General features: G+C 53.1%; 2 protein-coding genes across 10 annotated transcripts in view; one reads left to right on the forward strand and one right to left on the reverse strand.

Annotated features, from left to right (window-relative positions):
* Lipc (lipase, hepatic) overlaps positions 1-15,021 on the reverse strand; it is a 114,581-nt gene that overhangs the window by 77,902 nt on the left and 21,658 nt on the right. The gene's annotated exons all lie outside the window — the stretch shown is intronic.
* The window catches only part of LOC106149600 (translation initiation factor IF-2-like), a 90,290-nt gene continuing 83,697 nt past the window's right edge, over positions 8,429-15,021 (forward strand). For 5 of the 7 annotated variants that reach the window (XR_001235895.1, XR_001235896.1, XR_001235898.1 and 2 more), the window contains exons 1-3: positions 8,716-8,868; positions 12,607-12,685; positions 12,799-12,963. Coding sequence is in view for 1 of the 7 variants with exons in the window: in XM_013518959.1 (XP_013374413.1) it covers positions 12,805-12,963 (159 nt within the window). In the remaining 6 variants the exon portion in view is untranslated. Of the gene's footprint in view, positions 8,689-8,715; positions 8,869-12,606; positions 12,686-12,798; positions 12,964-15,021 lie in introns of those variants that run through there. The other 2 variants (XR_001235892.1, XR_001235893.1) reach the window with 2 other exon arrangements.

A 15,021-nucleotide genomic window follows, 5' to 3' on the forward strand; every position in this document is an offset into this window, starting at 1 on the left:
TCCTATCCTATTTCATAAATGGATGTATGTTTATTATTATGTGTTTCCTACAACAACCATTGAGACTAGTTAATGATTTTTTCAATAGGTCACTCATGTATAGCTCTATTTATTTTCTTTAGAAGCCACTTTGAAGATACCAAAGTATAGTACAACAACTCTTGATAATCTCCTACCTCTTTTGTCTCTAACTCACTATTATTTGTCTATTTGTTTTCCTGAGAAACTATTTTGTAGATAATAATATGTAAAACGATAACCATTGATAATTTCCTACCATTTTGTCTGTAATTTGCTAAGTCCCCCCTATTATTATGTTATCCTTCTTTTATTCTTTAAAATTAAAAAAAAAAAAACCAGAAAAAAAAAGATATAACAATGCAACTGAGTTTCAAAACCGGTTAGTAGGACAGTTACATAATTGATACATTGTGCATTGCTGTCTTCCTAGTAGTTATTCAGAGCAGAAGATATAGATGTAACATCTTGTCTATGTGATATTAGCACAAAACTTCTTTTTAATGATCTAAGAGAATCTAGGTGTGTAACTATCTTAACTATCTTGTGTGTACGTATTTCTTCCTTTTTCCCTTTCTTCCTTTCCCCTTCCCCATCACAGTTTGTTCTTTCTTTTGAATAAAATGGAGTCTTTTATAGGTAAATGGATGCAACTGCTTTTACAAATTCTGTATTAAGGATGAATTACTTTTCTAAGTAGGAAACTACATTTTATTAAAAAGGTTTATGAAAGTTACTCAGACTTATCACTATAACATTTTGTACCTTTTGGACAATATACCATGTAAAATACTACCTGAAAAATAAAGCAAATAAGTTTTAAAAGGTTGGATTCTGTATTTGTACATATGAAATAATTCCCTTTTCTTTAAAGACATTCCCCAGGACAGAGGTGTTTTTTAATTAAAAAATAAAAAGCCAGACATAGTGACACATGCCTATAATCTCAGCACTTGGGAGCCTGAAGCAGGAGGATCACCATGAGTTCAAGGCCAGCCTGGGCTACACAGCAAGACCCTATCTCCAAATAAAAAAGTATTTCACCAAGGTGATGGGGAGGATGGAAAGTCATTCAGCGTCGGAAACATGTTTCTGTGCAGGAGGGGGAATCAATTAAAAAAAATCTAGAATCCAGAACAGCCTTGGCAAGGTGGAGTCTGGGTAGAGATAATTCACTCTGCACCAAATTAAATTTAACCTTTAGCCCCACACATGCAAGGCAGCTTCTATACTTCGACACTCAATTTTGTATAATTTTTCTTAGGAAGAGCGTCTCCTCTCCATCTGCCCAAACTGCCTCAACTTCAGACCCCAGCGAATCTGGCTTTGCTCCACCCGAGAGGCCTTGTCCGAGCCCCCACCACGCAGAGCTCAAGAGCCGGGAGGGGTCCTGTCTGTCCAACAGCTTGCGCAGGAGCCTTGGTGGTTACTGACCGGAACCCTCCAGGCCACGTTTTCCCTGGGATGCGGCCACGTGCTCGGCGGGTCCCCGCGGAGCCCCGTCTTCCTGCCTCTGGGCTGTCAGTGTAAGCTTTGTGGCCAGCCTTCTGGGGCAGGCCTGGAGGTCCCCCATTCTCTCTTCTGTCGGTTTCACTGGTAATGAGGCAACCCCACTTCCCAGTCTCCCTGCCTGAGCCATGCGGGCCAGCTGGGGAAATCCTTGCTGGAAGTCGGTGGTTTTTACGTTAAAGATGAAGCAAAAATCCTCCCTGTGGTCACAGGCCCCAGCCAAATCCTGAGTCCACCACACCCCGTCCTCGGTGGGGTGAGAAGAGCCAACCCTCTGCTCTCTCTTCGGCAGTCTGTCCTTTCTAAGCTGTGACTTCAGCGGGCCAAGGGGTGTGATTTTCCCTCAGAGCCTGAGTAATCAGAAGAAAGCCCAGAGGCACGTGAGTCAGGGTTTAATGGCGATCACTTCTTGCCTCCACCTTCCCAGAGTCAGCAGGCTGACCTTGGGTGGCAGCGTGGAGGGGGATCAGGTAAATTCCTCCGCAGGAACGAGAGCAGCTGGACAGACAAACGCTGCGAGACAGAACCAAGGTTCAAGGAGGCAGAGAAACCAGTATGCTGGAACCGGACTACAAAGTCCGCAAACCTTACTGGGGTAAAGCCGGCCGGCCGGGTGTGCGCCGTGGAGCTGGGCAGTGGCTCTATCACTCCGCGGCTGTCGGCGGGGCTGTCGTGAACCGGAGATGCATTTACCGACTGGAGTCTCCTGCGCTTCCTGTGGTGGGAACGGCCCGGTGTGTGCTGACCAGACATCGTGGTACTGTCACAGGCTGGGGGGTGAATTCACACTGGGGGTCCTGCTGGGGTCTGTGGATCGCCCATCTCGGGAGTGATGGAAGACTTAGCATGACAGATGAGCTACGATTCCACAGAGCAGTGCTTCTCCAGCCGGAGGCCTCCGCGGGCCCTGTCCTTAGCCTCTGACCCCTTAGGACTGGGGTGGGACGCGGTTTTGCTGCGGCTCCTTCTGGCGCTGTGCAGAACACAGCGAGCCACGGAACCTCTTCTGAGCCCAGAGGTTGTCAGTGACGTCACTCTGGGGTGCCATCAGGGGCTTTGCTGCCCCCAAGTTTGGGCGGTGACTCTCACAGGCTCTCACCGGGGACCGAGCACTTTACGTACATTATTACATTAGATCGATGAATCTTCACAACACTTTGGGGAGTGGGTCCTGTTACTCTTATTCTAGTCTTAGAACCTGAGTTTGGGAAGCTGCAGTCCTGGTTGGGAGCGCTTCTGGCTGGCCGCAGTGCCCCAGCTCTTCCCCACTGCGGGGTCCCCACCTCTCCCTGAGAGCTCTGAGCAGGGCCACAGGTCCTGGAGCTGAGGTTTTGTAAGTGGAGAGCGGGATTTGACCCAGGCCTGCTCTGGTGGGCCGATCACCACGCAGCGGTGAGTAAGCCCCAAGCACTCCGGCCTGGGCGGGACGGGGAGGTTCCATAAGACAACGCCGTGCACCTGTGACTCAGTTACACTCTTCAGGGACAGGCCAGTCTGATTAGATGTGGACATTAATTAGCAGGAAGACGAGACAGCAGTTGCTGGCTGGTGGGCGGACCAGGAGGTTCTGTGACAGCCGGCCCGGAACCCAGGAAGGCCTGGAGCCAGAGTACAAACTCTGCAGCTGGTTCATTAACAAGGGAAAAGTGGTTCTCCTGGGCAAAGGGCAGCTTGGAAGAAAGAAAAAAGTGCTCGTGCAAGGGGACCAGGAGAAGATACCGAGCAGAGCCAACAAGGCCCCCGGGGACACGCAGATTTTGTCCCTGTGAACAGGAGCTCACGGTCAGGGAGGGTGGGACAGACGAGCACTAAAGCCCACTTCAGCTCTAATCCCCGAGTGGACTCACGCTGCACTGACACACCAGATTTCTTTCCCAGGGTGAGTAAACTTTTGTATAAGGTTGCAATGAATTTTCTTTTTAACTCTCAGGAAGAATTTGATGAGATGTCATGCTAAAGTGTATTAGGAACACATGGGTAGGAATATTTTACACAAAGTTACTTTCTAGAAGATGAGGTTGTCCTCAGGAGTCAGACAAGACCCTGGGTGTCAAAAAGGGCTTTGAAAACTGCAATTGTTATAGCCAGGGGTGGTGGCGCATTCCTGTAATCCCAGCACTTGAAAGGCTGAGGCAGGAAGATTGCTGCGAGTTTGAGGACAGCCTGGGCTATGAAGTGAGTTCGAGTCCAACCTGAACTGCATAGTGAGACTCTGTCTCCAAAAAAAAAAAAAGAGAAAGAATTGCAGTTTTTCTTAATCAGAATAAAGTCATGTACAGCAGTTGGGATAGTACTCTCGATGTGCAAAGCCACCTCACTTAGTCATTGCCAAAACTTCCACAGATGAGTCTTCGTGATGTAGAAAGAAAGGAACCCTACATATTTCGGGAGGCAAAGCACGCAGCAGGCTGTGACAATAAAAAAGTCTTGTAGGGCCACAGGAATGGTAGGGAAAGGTGAAGATGACCTTCAAGGCAGGCAGAGCCATGAACCGCTTGGCTCTGACCCACTCGGTATAAACTGGAGGAGAATTTCCGTCTTTGCAGCCTATTTCTGTCCTGACTCTAGTTTCGTCAAGACAACAAAGGAAGTATCTAAAATAACTCTCCGGCCTTGGAAGTCATGTAGTCTGTTGATCACTTGAATCTTACAGACAGGAAAACTGACAGCTAAGTAGCTTTTCCGAGGTCCAGTGGCTACGTAGAGAATGTGTTCTATACAAGATGTATTTGTCTACCTTCCATGATACTAAAGTACCTGGGGAATTTCCAGAACCCTCTTAGGTTAGTGAGGTAGAGGCCTGCCAAACGCTCCCTAAAATGTCCCATTGCAGACAAACACTGAGATGGATAGATAGACAGATACCCCGCGACTGGTCAGATTTTTCCACATAGTCTCCTGTGAGTGGTTCCTAATAAATCAGGCAGCTAGGGCTTCACGGTGAAGTAACAACTGAGTTTAGTACCAGCTGATGAGAGCCCAGAAGCCTGTTAGTTTGGGCAGGGTGGAGTGAATCTTCCTATTTGGAACGAGGCAGGGAAGGATCAGCAGACGCAGCTCCTTGGAACTTCAGAGGACTTTTAGATTTCCTCCTTTGAGTTAATTAGAAACGACCGGTGTCAGGGGCGGGGACCCCACAGCTTCAGCTATCTCTGCATCTGGTTATCTCTTCTTACCTCTGTGCGGGGTAAGAAGACCGAAGACCAAGCATTGGCGCCCTTCGTGTGAGACTCAGGGTGACTGCCTTCTCTACCGGGTCCCTGGTCTCCGCCCCCGGGGCTTCTCTGAGCCCTCCTGCCTAGTGACTGCTTAGGCCTGTGGATGCTTCATCTTCCCTACCCCCATCCCCGCCCCAGTGCATTCTCTTGGACCCTACGTCATACCTCGTGCTGTGAGCTGAACAGTCGGTCTTTGTCTCCTCCGACCAGGCCAGCCTGGTGTTCTAATAATTTCCACTCATCTTTACATCACTGACCACTTTGATTTGCCACTTAAAATCATTTCCACCATTCATGTGAAATTTCATGGACTTCTCCACAGGTGTGATTTTTAAAAATGTTCAACCTGCTCTAGGACCATCTAAGAGCATGTCCGTGCTGCAGCCGGGTGTAGAAGCTGCCAGCATTCCTAACAGGGGACAACCGGAAGTAAGCATCCATCAACAACAAACATATTGTGCTCTCGGGTTCAAAGAGCTGAAGTCAGGCAGCGACGCAGAGGAGGACCTGTTCTGATCAGAGTGGGACCGAGGCGGCACACATAAGGAAGGGGTGTATGGCAGTCTCTCTCCTCCACTGGTCCCTGGAAGGAATCGTTCACCCAGGGAAGTGGCAGGCAGCGTGACGGGGGGCGGGGACGGCGGCTGGAATTTGCTCCAGGGCAAACCAGTCAGCGCAACATTTGCATGTGACACGTAAAGCAGGTAAAGACCCTGCATGTCTTGATGCATGGTGAAGCCACAGAAACTTCTAGGAAAACAAGAAGTCTGGGAAGGGAAGCAGAAGGCGAGGTGGCAATTTGTGTGCTGCTCAAGTTCGAGAGAGCGCCAGGAGTGTCTGACGGGCCTGATGTTCCCTGCGGCGGTGTCCGGGCCCTGCTCTAGATGAGATGCCTGCTGGTGTTGGAGAAATGTTCGATCCGACGCACTGTTTCACGGAGAGCTTGTGCTCGGTTGCCGGGAGGTTGGGGAGTGTTTGGCAGGGCTCTAACCACGAAGACAAGGAGTTTCTGACCCAGACCAGAGCCTCAGGCGGCGCCAGTGCCCATCGGTGCCCATGGCACCCGAGTTCTGGGTGTAACTCCCGGGAGGGCTCACCCAGCGCTGGGAGCGGCAGCCCGGGACATTGAGCCACTAAGGCCACAGCCCTGGTGCCGGGAGGGACAAGTAATTACGGGAGAAGTCTAACAGGTGCCCCACGCGCACCGCTTTCATCCGGATCTTTTAAACGCAGAACAGTGCTTTTGGCAATTTTTTTTTCAAGCAAGAAATGAAAGCTTTGGATTTTCAAATGGGGTTATTTGCCTTTCATCTGTGTTCTTCTACTGTTCTGTTTTCTGACCCGTTACTTTCATCTTTGAAACCTGTCACTGTGACTCTTGTATCAATGTAGCCATCACTTAAAAGGCTTTCTGCTTGTTTGGGGTCAGAAATATTTAATATCGGGGCAATTTAAATGATTTTATTTGTATTGACCTCATATTTGAGCGTCCTGCAAGAGCTACTGTAAAATCAATTGCTCAAAGATGAGTGCTTTGATTGAAGTTTTTTTTTTTTTTTTTTTAGTGCTTTGATTGAAGTTTTTTTTTTTTTTTTTTAATCCAGATGAGCAGAACGTTTCAGGGCTCCTCGGGGAGGGAAGTTGGAAAGCTGGCCCTACCTTGGGTCCCCGAGAGAGGGCAGGAGAGGGCATGGGCAGGTGGAGCTGGGAATAAGGACCACACACACGTGGTCTTGGGCCGCTGGCTTTGTATCTGAAAACTAGATCAAATCTGCTGTGCCAGTTAGCAGCTGTGAGGGGCTCAGCAAATCCTGCCGTTTCTTCCGGTCTTGCTTTCCCCATCTGTTGAATGGGCTGACAGGGAGCAGAGGTTCAGTACCTCACATGCTGAGTCCCTGAGTGCGTAGTACGAGTTAGCAGCAAGTGGCGCGTGGTCTAGGGAGGGAGCGTGGGAGGCGTGCGTAGGAGCGGGCTGTGTGTGAGACTGACCAGCCCTGACCAGCCACATCGAGGACAAGCCAGGGGCCGCGGCGGCTCCAGCCTTCCGTGCTTCTGGAGCCCGCCCGGCCTCATGTGCGCTGGCTTTGGTTGGGAGGAGGTGGTGACAACCTCTGGGTGGGTGGTACAAGCCCACGGACGAGGTGAGCACGTTAGGGGTGTCTGCTCTTGAAATCTGTCCTCCCAGGCAGACGAGATGCATGGAGGGTCCAGCCAGGGGCAGGAGGGTCCAGCTCACCGCCCTCCCCAGGGTGTCTGCTGATGTGTAAGCTTCCTGGCTCCCCCTATGCCACATCAACCCGCTTCTTTATACTCCTGCGTCTGCTGAAGGGGGTGTGGTGCTCTCCCGAGACAGAGGGAAGTGTGCAGAGATCAAGGCCGTTGCAGCGGCCCAGCCTCCCTGCTCCCAGGAACAGGAGCCCAGCGGGCAGGCCCGGCCCAGCCTTTGCTCTGGGCAAGCGGCTGTCAGGACCCCAGAGGAAACAGCACAGGCTCACTCACTGCACGGGGAACAAGACTGCCGGGCTTGGAGGGCTCTGTCGGTCCATTCTTCCCGGCGCCTGGTCCCTGGCTACCGCGCCCTCTCACTCCCAGATGTCTGCAGAGCTGTCCCACCGGGACCTCACCGGGGAGGCGCAGATTGGAATCAACCACTTAGATTCTCCTAGAAGACTTCAAAAGCTGGCTGAATCTGCAGGCTTTTGGGCCGCTGAGCGATGCAGAAATAATTGATCAGCTTGTGCAAATGCTAATGAGCGCTCAGAACCGTTCCCTGGTCCTATCTTGCTCAGGCAGGGCTCAGGGAGGGGGAGAACTGCCCTGGGGCTTCCTCTGTCCCGACCTGCAGGCCCAGAGCACGACTGAGGCTCCCAGGCTTCCCTGGGAGGCGCGGGCGACTGGGCCGCCTCTGGGCTTGGCTCACGCAGGAGTGGGCGCTAGGCGCTGCTATGCAGGCGGGCAGACCACGGTGGCATCGCTGCGGCAGACCCACCCTGCCAGGGCTGTCCTTGGTGCTTGGAATTCATTTCGCTAAACAAATCGACAGAGCGGGGAGAAGTTTCTTTGCCTGTGGTCTGGGGTCCATCAGGGAAGGAGTGTGTGCATGTGTGCATGTGTGTGTGTGTGTATGTGTGTGTGCGTGTCTGTGTGTGCATGCGTGTGTGCGTGTCTATGTGTGCATGTGTGTGTGCTTGTGCATGTGTGTGTGCTGCGTGTGCACATGCACGTGTGTGCCTGTGTGCTTGTGCATGCTTGTATGTGCATGTGTGCTTGTGTGTGCCTGTGTGTGCCTGTGTGTGTCTGTGTGCGCGTATGTGTGTGCGTGTGCGCATTTACCTACGCCACAGAGCTGGATCATGGGCAAAGGCAGCGTGTGCACGAGGGCTACCTGCCTTCCAGAAGGCACCAGAGGGGCTGGGGATTTAGCTCAGCGGCACAGCGCCTGCCTGGCAAGCGCGAGGTCAGGAGTTCAATTCCTGGTACCGGAAAAAAAACCAAACAGGAGGCACCAGAAGCCTCTGTAGTAAGCACTAACAGTGGCTGAGCTTACTGGGACAGGAGGGGTGGGACTGGAAGGGCCCCTCTCCCGCCCGCTTCCTCCCTTCCTTCATCCCAGTCAGTCAGTCAGTCCGTCAGTCCGGCAAGCCGTGGCGTTAATTTACACTGACACGCACCCCACCGCCCATGCTCCCAGTCCTGTGGGGTGGGTGGAGAGTAAACAGCTGACAAAAGATCACATGATCCATGTAGCATGTGCGTAGGACACAGCAAAGAGACAGGAGCAGACGGCGGGCCTCACGGGAGTGGTGGGAGCAGAAGCAGGCCTGTGCCGGGTCAAGTGTGAGCGGCTGACGTGCAGGCGAGGCTGCGTGCGGAGCCCAACCCAGGCCTTCCAGAGCGGCCTCGGAAGACCCGGGTGGGTGGCCGGGGCCGGCGGCCGGAGCAGGTGTGGCGCTTGTAAGAGGAGCTGGGGGTGGAGGGAGGGAGGGGCCCCCAGAGGAAGGCCAGGGCGGGCAGGCAGGGCAGAAGAGCCGCTCCCGTCTCCATGGGGACCGAGAACACAGGCTGTGCACCTGTCCAAATCCCAGCTCCGAGGCCTCAGCAAGCTCCTTGGCCTTCCTCTTGGGTGAGCTGGGGAGACGGTGCCCCCTGGGCAGGAAGGGCGACCTGAGGGCTGGCTGGGAGCACTTGGTGGGGTCCGGCAGGGCCTCCGGAGAGGCCAGCGCATGCCCCCCAGCGGGATGCCGCATGCCTCCCCGCTTGCTCTCCTCTCCAGCAGCCACTTCCTGTTCGGGCTGCCCTTGTGCCCTGCGCTGGGCACCCTTCCCTCCAGGGGAGCTGCACCGGCCCTCGTCCTCTCGCAGAGGGAAACCGAGCCACAGGGTGCCCTGGTCTCTGTCCCTGCTCTCCAGACTCTCCCCGCACACCCAGGGATCCCTTCTTCCTGGTCAGCAGCCCGCCCGCGCCCCGGCGCCCGCAGAGGCCCACACACTGCACCCTGGGCCCTCCGTCCCGGGAACTCTCCCCTTCCCCAATGCCCCCTACTTCACTCACAGAGCTGGCCGACCAGCAGCCGCTGCTGCTGTACCTCAGAGCTGTGTTTCATGGCCCTTAAAGATGAGAAGGAGCCAGCCTGTTGCTGGCCAAGGCCAGAGAGAGAGGGGTTTCTAGTAATTAGGGACTGGTTTAAAGGGGGCGCCTTAGGAGTTGAAAGGACCTGAGAGAGGACCCCCGCTGGAGGCGGAGGGGGCTGTCCCCTGCATCCAGCCAGCAGCTGTGACCCTACAGTCCAGCAGCACAGGCTCCGGACAAAGCTCTTCTTCCCGCCTACGTGGGGCAGGCGTGAGCTGGCCGCACCTGTCCCTGTGACGCTGTGCCCTCAGAGAGCCAGGGGCCCGTCCCAGGGCTGCTGTGTGCCCAGAAGAAGGTGGAGGCGTGCTCAGGGCCGCAGGTGTGAGTGACCGCACCCTTCCCAGGCGACAGAGCGGAATCTGCACCGTCCAGGCGGCTTTGGGCGGGGTGAAGATCCCTTCCTGTGACAGCTGTGGAAGCACCGGGACATGCGCAGGGCACAGGCTTTCTGCGGCAGGATGGGCTGATTTGGGAAATGTAAAAAACAAAACAAAACAAAAAAAACCCCGCTAAAGACAAGAACAAAAAACTGCTTATGTGACTTAGAAAAACATGGAACACCTGTTTGCTGGTGGACCCTCTCATCTTGTTTATTTTTTCTGTTTTGGGGAGCAGGTGGGACTTCCTCCAGAAATCGCTGTTTCCCTGAAAATCCGGGCCGAGCTTCAGGACTTTTTATGCCTTTTTAGCTTTTAATTTCATTTATGTATTTTATTGTTAAAAGGGACCCTGGGAGAGAAAAAATGAAGCCACTTTCCCAAAAGCTTTGCACATTTCCCTCAGTCTTAGCAAGGCACTGAAATACAACCTTGTCCTCGCACACCGCCCCGTCCCCTGCGAGAACCCCCGGAAGCAGGGTCTCCAGGGGATGCGCACGCGTCTGTGTTGCCTTCTGCTTGTTGCTCAGGGTCAGGGGCCACACTGGGCCCCCTCAGGACTTCCCAGCGCATTAGGAGGTCCTCCTGCTATCTACCAGGCATTGGCCCTTAGTTTCTGGAAGTTGTTTTTGTCCTGGCAGAACCAGAAAAGTCATACTTCACCTAAAAACAGGATGTGTGAGACAGGAGGACGGTGGACGACCTGGGGACCCCGTGGCCATGGCCGGGGCTCTGGAGGCCCCATGGACACGAGTCCTGTGTTAAACTAGTAGGATCCCCCTGTCCAGGAAGGTGGCAAAAACAAAGTGATGGGTGACCAGTCCTGCCAAACCCCGATTTGGATCCTTCTGAAGAGTGCCGTTGTTCTGCTAATCTTAGAAAAGTTTTACTCAATGGTGCTTGCTACATATGCAGAGGTCCTGGAAGTCCACTTCCAGTCAAACTTTCTTGGTTGTGACCCAATAGCTTGGCTTGAACTTGCCTCAGAGTGATCTGAGATGGGGTCATTTTTGTGCTGTAGACAAGCCAGGTGTGGTGCTGCGTGCTTGTAATCCCAGCACCTGAGAGACTGAGGCAGGAGGATTGAAAAAAAAAAAATAAATAAACAAACAACCTGTAGACAAAGAGTCCCCATGGCAACCTGCTTAGATCCCCTCCTGGTACTGGGAGCTTTCTGCTTTTGCTCTCCAATAAATTCTTTTGTTAAATTCTCTCTTGACTGTCTGCCTTATAATTTTTTCTGGGTTGAGGGAGGAACCCACCAGCCAGATGGCATCAAAGCGTGTCCTCCATCTCTTCCTTTCAGAAAGCACTGCACCCATGGCCACAGGGGAACTTACCCCTGCCCCATAGTCTACGCTCTATGGCTGCTGTAGTCCAGATCTGGAATGTTCCCCAAATGACTGTGTGTTTTGGAGCACCTTTGCTTGGTGCTCCTGGAAGGTGGTATAAACCTTGAAGAGAGGGGCTTCCACGGAGGGTGTGCTCCTGAAGGAGACCGTCGGGACTCTGGTCTCTTCCTCTCTCTCATGTCCCGCCCACCAGCGCTCCCACCTAGAGGCTTGCTGCCTGCCGTGAGCTCCAAAGCAATAGCCCAGCTGACCACGCACGGAACCCTCCCAAACCAGAAGCCAAAAAGTTGAGTTTTCTCAGGTATTTGTTACAGCCGTGGAAAGCTGATTAGCACCATCATCGTTTCTGCTTAATATTCATTAGAAATGTAATAAAGCCACCCAAATTAGGACCTCGATGGTGTTATCTGGCGAGACCCAGCTTGTTAAGGTGGTGTGGCCATAGACTTGATAGCAGGCTTTGGGGTTCCCTGATCGTAATGGTTGCTGCATTGTGTTAACTTGGGAAGTTTAGATGTTTAATACAGCAGGGGGCCAAGGTCCTCACTTTGTAAACATCCTGAGCCTGTGCAAGAGGAGGGCAGCGAGATGGTGTGAGTGCCTTGGGGGGTGGTAGCAGGCATACAGTATAAAGGAGGGTGGGAAGCTTGCTTTTACACCTTTTTTGCTCTTGCTGCTTTTACTGTCTTGTGCCACCTTGAACTGTTGCCCCTGTGCCCCGTCACCCTGCCTTGGAGCCAGCTGATTATGGACTGAAACCTCCACAAACTGTGATATAAATAAACCCCTCCTTCCTTAATTTTGGGTGTCGGGTATTTTGTCCCAGCAACGAGAGAAAAGTAACCGAGACACTGATATACAACTTAGACCATCTCTTAAAGACGAGAGAGGGTTGGTGTGGGGTCCTCCTCGGAAGAGGACGTGGACACCTTCTCCTCATTCCCCTGGGACACCACGCCAAGGACTGGGTCCGGGAGTGGTGTAGGGTGGGGAAAGGTCTGTCTGTGTGAAGTCCCTGGGACAGGAAGTCATCAGACTGTGTGCCAAAGGGCTGGGAAATGGGGAATTCTTTCATTTCTGAGCTTTTCATGTGGGGGAAGAACTCTAGACTACTATTAGTGCTGGTGGAGGGTTGGTCCAAGACCTGAAAGCACCTAAAACTGTGAGAAGTTGGAGGGAAGGACAGCCTCAAATGGAGCTTATTCTTTGGGTGATACTGACCCAGATGCTGGGCTTGGGGGAAGCGGCAGGGGCCAGGACAGCGTCTTGCTAGTCATGGTACCGACATAGACACCAAGGAGCAAGGGTGTGAATGAGCTGCCGGGAATGGCTCAGCTGCAGGAGGTGGGGGCAGGGTGGGAGGTTGGCTGCAGCTCTAACAGAGCACACACCCGTCTGTCCCTGGAAGCCGATCCCCAGACCGCAGAGGTCGGCTTGTGGACCTCTCGTTTCTTAAGCACTTCCTGATGACCCCACTTAAAGATTTTATTCTTCTTCCAACAGGCACAGCACAGAAAATACGGGCATAATTTTTCTTCAGCAATTTCCCTGTCTCTGTAGGAGTAAAAGAAAACTGGAACAGGTGCTTATTTATTTTATTTTTAAAGCTCTCCAGCTACTGGGGACAGCGTGGACTGCTGCCATTTAATTTTTGTTAGTATCCAACTCAGGAAAATGTGTTTCTTAATCCCCCAGTCACCTATGTTCCTGACCAAAAAGAAGTATAAACCGGTGAGTCAGTCTCTCCCCTGCGCTCTAGGGGCACCTAATGTAAAACTTAACGACGTGGCCCATCCACAGAAGGACGCGCAGAAAACCCCCAAAGATCAGAAGAACGGAACCACAGGTCCAAATGGAGAGGTATGGTGCAAAGCACAGCTGTGGGTAGGTGTTTATGTGCAAGACGGAAATCCTTGCTCTATACCCAGTCTGGTCAAGTTCATAGGGTGGAAATGACTAAACTGGTGTTTTTAGCTTTTGGGGTGCTAGGGATTGCATGGGGATTGCTCCTCACTGAGCCCCACCCGCAGCCCCTCCTTGCCCTTTAGATTACCGAATGGAATTAGCCAGCTGATTTTGGAGGGGAAAGAATAGCAGGGTAGCTGCCTGATTCCCGAGTGACAGGGCTTTAGTTGTACGAAGGCTTCTACGGAGAAGGGAACATTTAAGGTCTTGCTCACCAGTGGCCAGGTCGGAGAGGCCTTGCGCACGCGGGAAATATTCCGGGTGTGTGGGGCACACAGCGTAGAAGGCCCGCTGCGAAGTTCTCCCTGGAGAAGCCACGTGGCACGTTCTAAACCGGTGCCCCACAGACAGTCGCTTTCCAGGGGTAAAACTGAGCAAGCGTTAGAAGTCTCTCCATCTCTGAACCCTAGCGCTGCGCACGCCTCTCCTGGTGACCAGGCCCCGAGCTCATCCAATGACACCCGGACGGGGAGGGAGGAGCAGCCAGGCCTGCGCGCTGTCTCTGCTGGGGAGGAGCCTTCACGCAGCTTCGCACCCCCCTTGACCTCTTTCACTTCTAATTTCTTACTTGTGAACTAGATGCGTAGATGAGATATTCTCTAGGATTCCTTGCAGTTTCTCAATTTATGCATGGTACTTGGTACTATGCTTAAGAAAAGAGAGACTACTTTGTTGGTTGGTAAAATAGCAAAGGAAACCCAAAAGAGACAGAGGACCTGCTGCTTTCCCCAGTTTATTTTGCCTTTGTGAATGTGGACGGCGAAACCTCTGCGAACTAGTTGAGGAGCGAAAAGAGAGAGCAGACATCTGTCTGAGCTCTGGGGTGTGGGGGGTCTCTGTGTGCACAGGGCTACTCTGATCCCCGGGCAGGGGCCACCCAAGTGTTCCGGTGGCGCCTGGGAGCCGGGGTCCCCCTCGTCCCCACCCCACCCATCTCCAGTGTCCGCCTCCGGCGGCCCCTGGGCTGCACTGGGCTGGGCGGGTGTGGGTCGTGGCTATGGACTCAGGTCTGGCTCAGCACTTGGTGCCCTTTGTACTGAAAATGTTTGTATGTTTTCACGATATCTCAGCAGTACGCACCACTGCAGAGCAACAGGAAGCATACAGGAAAGCGTGAGAAAACAAAATCAGCTATAATCTTATCACCGGTGCTGTTTACATTTCAGGGCATTTTCCTCCAATGCATTTTCTCCCCTAACACAGGTGCATATCTTATAAACTGCTTTTTTTTTTGGCCCCGCCTCCTAGCACTTTTCCGTGTAATTGTCTGTATTTTCTCTCCCATGACCTCCGCGCTAGCCCTCTTCTCCGGCCCCTCTGTCCAAGTCAGAGGTCCCAACCTCCACTCCTCTGCCCATGCTACTACCTGCCTGACAGCAAGCCCCTCCTTTCATTTCTTAGGCTTGCCATTCTTTAGGGTCTTGTGTCCTCCACAAGGCCTTCCGGGTGGCTGTGGACAGCTCTCCTGGCTGTCCATCCCTCCCACAGAGGAGCAGCCAGGGTCCAATCAGCTCCTCAAAACCCTTCCGAACCTCGAGGGTTCTTGGGAGCCCCTTCCAGGGTCCTTGGCCACTTTAAAATTGGCCCAGGATGGCTGTTCCGCTCTCTGGGTTGCTATGTCGGTGCCCACACCCATGTGTCTGACCTGACCTTGGGCACCGGGCACTGCGACAGTTTCGGAATGAGGGACCAGGATCTTGTCCTTCTGGGCGGCCGCAGCTGCTCACTCCCGCCACTCAGAGCGGTGAAGGTGGCAGAAGCAGGCGAACGTGTCCCTGGCCCCATGGGCAGTGACCTCCTCAGAGGGACACCTCCAAAGGCCCAGGTGATCCGGTGGCCCTGAGGGTCACAGCAGCTGCCCTGGAGGTGAGCACTGGAAATCCGGGCTGTGCCGACTAACCCCAAGCCAGTCCATGTTACCCAGAGCTGGCTTGCCGAGCTCTCAGGCTGGCG

This window comes from Chinchilla lanigera, unplaced genomic scaffold (assembly GCF_000276665.1).
Source record: "Chinchilla lanigera isolate Chin_1 unplaced genomic scaffold, ChiLan1.0 scaffold00049, whole genome shotgun sequence".
In the NCBI taxonomy this organism is placed as follows: domain Eukaryota; kingdom Metazoa; phylum Chordata; class Mammalia; order Rodentia; family Chinchillidae; genus Chinchilla; species Chinchilla lanigera.